General features: G+C 39.3%; 1 protein-coding gene across 1 annotated transcript in view; it reads right to left on the bottom strand.

Annotated features, from left to right (window-relative positions):
- ARHGEF10 (Rho guanine nucleotide exchange factor 10) overlaps positions 1-3,468 on the bottom strand; it is a 110,293-nt gene extending 106,825 nt beyond the window's left edge. Inside the window, exon 1 of the mRNA XM_009288928.1 lies at positions 3,392-3,468. Within this exon, the coding sequence (XP_009287203.1) occupies positions 3,392-3,428 (37 nt within the window). The 5' untranslated portion in view covers positions 3,429-3,468. The remainder of the gene's footprint in view (positions 1-3,391) is intronic.
- Positions 3,469-6,126: the final 2,658 nt, after the last annotated feature.

Raw genomic sequence — 6,126 nt, forward strand, 5'->3', positions numbered from 1 at the left:
TTTTGTTGATAGAGAGAACACGAATCATCCTCAATTTTATTTCACAAAATAGCCATGGAAATCTTTTATGTATGAAATCTTAAATACCAGCACTTTGTGCATAAATTCATATGCACGGACACACTGAAGAAGGGAACGTGAGCTAGTACTATCATCCCAAGTGTCAATTTTGGAAGGAGTTCTTTGGATTATGCTCTTAGCCAAGGAAGCCTTTGCATCTACCCCCCTCAAACTGCTCCCTGGCTGCTAACACATACATTCATCCAAAATATACAGAGAAAAACACTAGGGAATTTTTAATCATGGCTAGAAGAAGAATCTTTTTTTAAAGCAGTCCGGAGGAGGAAGCATACAGGCATTAATTTTTCTAAAGTTCCTCAGTATTTGAATTTGCTCTGGGGTATGGGAATTAACTAGCACAGACTTGTCACTGCCTAATTAACAATGCACGAATGGAATGTCCAAACAGCTACGAGCAGGTATGTTGCATAAGCATAATAAATGAAATAAAGGTAAAGTATGTTATCTTCCAAAGCTCTACTATTGTGATCTTAACTGAACCTTAACTTAAACAAGGGAGAGATTCAGACAGTTATTGCTAATGAAAAGACATTATTTAACATGAATTTAATCTCATAGCTTTCATATACATTCTCACAACATCCCCATGACAAAGATGAAGGTTTACCATTATTTTCCCCTTTGTACACATTGGGATTGACACAAATAAATTTGTGGAAGTTACTTGTTGAAACCATGGAAAACCTACTTGACAAGAATAAAATTGAGATTTATAGTGCAAGGTATACACCTGTAAATGGAAAGGAACCCATGCAACTTTCAACACTACAGCTATATTTGTTAGGACAACAAATAGGTAAAAGGAAAGATTCCCATGATGTCACAAGAACTTTTTAAAAAAAAAAAAAAGCAAGTGATTTCAACTGTGGCCCCAGTTCAGGATTTTTGAATCATTATGCAAAAGCTAAAAATATTTTTTTTATGATGTTTCAAAGGGTCCTGCACCCAGCACACAGCAGGAGCCTTATTCTCACTACGAGCCACAGTAACCCACCCATGCGCCCACTATCTGAAGGCACTGGCAAGTGCTGCTTATCTCTTCTGAGCAGACACCATGGGTGGCCAGTGTATATGCATGCCAAAAACCCCCTCAACCATTACAAAAAAAATCCTGTATGTTTCCTTCCTTTAATTGTTATGTGTATTTGCAGTTGTACTTGGCCCTAAAATTCTAACTTATTTTCCCCCTGCAAAATGGCTCATGAGGATTATCTAGAAAGTGAACTAAAGTGTATTTTAGTGTAATTATTAAAATTTGTCTTCACTGATATTCCTTTTATTAATATGCTTTTTAAAGAGAGTTAGCAATGGTAAAGTAAAAAAATATACAAGTTCCAATAGTTTCAGACAAAGCTTTTTGAGATGACAGGGAAAGCATCCATTGACGCAAGATCAGGCAGAGCAGAATCTCAATTTATGTTAAGTAAGCCTAATCCCATCCTATTAAGGAGTGACATGTCTGAAAATAAGGACGTGATACACGTAGTTCTACATGTCACAAAGAGCTTTGCAGAGAAAGAACCTGAATTCTGGAACCATACTGAACTACGCCACCCTGAATTTTTGTCAGAGTATCCCACACACTGACATGCTGCACAAAGTTGGAGCTGTTGCCACAATTATTAGCTGTCTTTGAAAAATGGCAGCCCCTGCTCTAGTGGAAATATTGATTCCTTAGGGATGACTCTTCCCCCACAGCACTACATTGCTTTGGAGATGGACTATCCAATAGAGACAGTTTCACAGTAACTGTCATTAAACAAAACAGAGCTAAATTCAGGGTCCTGACCACATGGATTAGGACAAGGACAGGAAAAGCATTTTTGCCAACAACAACCTCAGTGGTATCTCAGAGCATAAATAAAACTGTCAACAATGCTGGCCAGAAATCTAACCCATTAAAAGCTGATTTCACAACTTTCTGCTTCTTTCACATTCCCAATTTCCTAGGCAGTATCTAAGTAACAGACCTCTATCTGTGGCAGTGTCTAAGAGAGAAAGCAGTTTTGATCTAGGATGGCAATTCCCAAATTCCTAAAGAGTTACGGCTGAACAAAAATAAGACAAATCCTCTTTCATACTTAAATGGCTTCATACAGGTATAAGTTCTGTGTGAACAGTAAGTAAAATGTCCTATAAGCAATAATGTATATTATTAATATACATACATTAATATATACATATATCAATGTATATAATAGAGTGTAATTCCATAAGTAATAATGTCCTATATGAGGGACAGATCAAAAATTTATGGGAAAGCCTCTATCTATACAAACTATACTAGCAACTTTACCAAAATAACAACAGCTGTACTGGGTTCAACCACAGGTCCATAGCCCACGTCTCCATAAACTTGTGCTTTGGGATGATTAGAACAGGCATATCATTCTTCTCCTAAGAAACCTCCCAGCATCCAACTGTCAAAAGCCAAATCCTTTTAAGATTTAAAATACATATCAAGCACTACACAAAGGTGCCAAACAGGAAAAAAAAAAAGCCATATTCTCTTACAGAGAACATAAATGCAGAAGGCAATGACACGGTGTCTTTGTACATCCTATCTTTATGCCCTCTGAAACCTGAGCTATACAAGCGGCCATACGGCTACCAGTATACAGCAGGCAAGGGGCACCAAGTGCTAACTTCACAGAACCAGCTCCATAGTTCAGCATACATAATACTCTTCCATAAATCTCTGTGCTCTGACCACACAGAGGTTCAGCTGTGCATGCTTCCCCTCTGCTTCCCATGGGAATGCATGTTGGCTAGAGAACTGCAGCATCAGAAGGTCCCAGAGCTACAGCCCTCAGCAGACATTGCCCAGATTAAGTATGCTTGGTGGAAGCAGCACATGCCCCAACAGAAAACAACTTACTCCTCTCTGTCCTCTCAATTCAGACTCCAAATCTGTCCAGGCATTTGAGACACTGGTCCAAATATCCTGCCCATGCCACAGGCTTCACTTGTTTTTTCTCTACAGGACACCACATGCATGAACACTTGAGGCTGCCAAAGTGTGATACGATCCACACAATGTTGCCTTAGAAAACACGTATTTGCAGATTTGGACTGTAAGGACCAATCGCTCCCCAGGTTTCTTCCCATCATGCTCTCGCAACACCAGCAAGCAAGGTCTAAGAACAAGACAGGGTAGATGACAGGAGCTCATGTTTCAGGAAAATACCACTGGGACCAAGTCTTAAGGTGATATGGGGAAAGGGAGTGTTGGGGAGGTAAAAACACTTCTGGAAATATAATCAAATTGTTACAACAAAATTGTCTTTAAACCCCAAACTCTTTCAATTACCTTCTGGTGGTGGGGGAGGGAATTCCTCTGTGTCCATCCTAGTGTATCCACCACGCCTTTAGCAGACTGAAAAACCCTGCAAAAATGAAGGGAACATGTTTTGTAGATGAACATAGTTTCCAAATATTGAGACACTCCTTTTCAATTTGGCCAAGCTCATACCTATTAGCTAATACCATTATGGAAGAGAGGAAACGTGCCTGGCTTCTTGCTTCAAAATACATCTAGTCCAAATTTTTTATGTACACAGCCCTCAGTATTGGAGCCAATTCTTGCAATGATCTCAATAAGCGAGCTGAAGAAAGATGAAGTTTTCAAACTATTTGGTACTCCACAGCTCCCACTGTGACAATCACAAGCAGATTACTAAAACATGTTATTTCAATGCCTGTTTGGAGTATATATTCTGTTTCAAAATCTCATGAAGGGGAGAGGGAGAAAAATTCTAGGAAGCTCATCAGTTTTGGTGATGCTTTTCTCCATTTGGCAATCAGAAATCACAAGTTTTAACTATACAGTTTATACACAGCTGCTTCTTTTCTTTTCTTTTTTTTTGGCAACCTTAAAAGCTCCGCTTGAGTCCCTTTACTTTCACCTCTCCTGAGGAGAGTAAAGTACCAGTGAGCAGTCTCCTGAGCACCTTCTCTTTCCTCCTCCTCTTTTCTCAAATGCCATCAGTTTCATGTTTTAAGGAAAAGAATAAACCCACAAAGCATTCCCATACTTTGGTCCTGAATACACACTGGGAGAGAGCAAAGCCCAGAACCCGCAAGAGAAATTTTCCTTCCTTCCCCGTAACAGTACTTAATAGCGATATTCCAGTATCATCTGGAAGGACAAACTGGACCTGTTGTGCTGAGCAATGCACACACACTGCCCCAAACCCATTTTCATTCTAACTCAAAAGACAGCACATCAAAAAGAAAGATTTCAGAAAAAGGCTGAGGAGGAAAAGTAACTTTCCAAAAGCCACAGAAGACAGTCGAAGAGCCAATGCTAAATTTTCTGTCCTACTCTTGAGTAGCCCATAGATGTTAATCTCAAGAAGCTACTGTTTCTGCTTGCAACAGCATGCAAACATGCTCAAGCCCTTGGAAACTCTCCATAGCTGAAGTATGAAAAGAGTAAGTTGAAGGAGATAGTGAAATTCAAGGTACAGTGGAGAAATAATAAACCAAATGAAACGGGATACAGAGGTCAAATCAGTTGCCACTTACAGAAGAGGTGGCAGTGAATGGGAGGGAGTGCCTCAGAAAAGGATCCAACCTTAGGAGGTACCAGGCAATTTACCTCCCTGACATCAGGTATGCAAGGGCAAATCATCAGGACAGACGTGCCAAGAAGGATAACAACTCTGGTAGCACAGGATCCTCATATGATGAGACAATTCATAACAACTTGCATTTTCTAAGCATACAAAATTCCCTTTTAAATTTTCTTAAGCTTTGGTAATTCTTAATGAAGTCCTAGACAAAACCAAGTAGCTTCAGAGCCAAGGCTCAGAAAGGATTCATACACATATACATCTGTCTATAACACACAAAATATTCCATTATGTGCTTTCACTGTACAGCGTCCCTTCTAAAGCCTCTCTCTACAATTTTTATCTGCAGAGCTCAAAGGCTTGTTCCTGTTTACAAATGTCTGGAATGCATCTTGCCACACCAAAATTGTCAGCCAAAATGAGGAAAACATATGGTTTGAAGAAAAGGCTATTTTTCTTTATTCTTTTAAAGTTGAATCATCACTGTAACATAGATTTTCAAGTGAGAAACATACAATAACCAGCAAACCTCTGAAAGTTAGTCTCAGCACCTCTTCCAAATACATCTTTGAGAGAGTAGCTAAAAGGCCTTCAGAATATTTTTTTTTAATTTAAACATATGATGCAAATTTTTAAACACCTGTGGAAGTTAACTTCAACAAGGATTTTAAAAATCAGTTTCTTCCTCACAAGCAAATACTAACAATTAACACGCAGAGCTGAGCTTGTTTTCTGGTTTGATCTAGCTCACAGTGACACGCTTCGAATTATACAAGAATTGTGTCGAAGAAGGACACAGACCCAGTGTTAAGAGTCCTAGCCACTGACCTGCTTGCTCCCATCTGAACAGTGCAGTTATTCACAAGAAGAAAGATACACTTTCTCACTTAAGAATGCCTTAGGGGTTGACTTTTATATTGCGTTAATTCATCTTGAAGTTCCACAGATTTTTCTCTACTTTTTAGATGCTGAGAAAAACATTGCAGCAGCAAAGAGAGCTTGTGTATTGTACATTCCAGTAATACCCTCAATAAAAATAAAATATTTGCCATTTTATGTAGTAGACTGCATGTTCATGGAACGATCTCTAACAGCACAATATTTCAAAGAGAAGTTTTTCGCTCTTCTATTGAGAGGCAGGGGAACTAACTCAAGTCAAAGATGTTTAAATCAAGATTAAGCCAGATGATTTAATTCAGCTAGCAGCATACAGCACAGTTTGCGTTTGTAGCTCAAGTGGTTTCCCCATTGATTCTGCTGCTAAAAATTACGCAACACACAACTATACAGGTGCATTCAAACAATAATCATGGAAATCACAGCTCAAATTAAGCTGAAAGAGACCTCTGAATGTTCTCTCATACACTCAGGACAGGTGTCTTCAAAACTAGATCAGGTTGCTAAGGGCCTTTTCCACCCAAGTTCTGACCCCCCCCCCCCCCCCCCACAACGAGGGAATTCACCCCCCCAC

Source organism: Aptenodytes forsteri, unplaced genomic scaffold (genome assembly GCF_000699145.1).
Source record: "Aptenodytes forsteri isolate BGI_AS27 unplaced genomic scaffold, ASM69914v1 Scaffold121, whole genome shotgun sequence".
NCBI classification, from domain to species: domain Eukaryota; kingdom Metazoa; phylum Chordata; class Aves; order Sphenisciformes; family Spheniscidae; genus Aptenodytes; species Aptenodytes forsteri.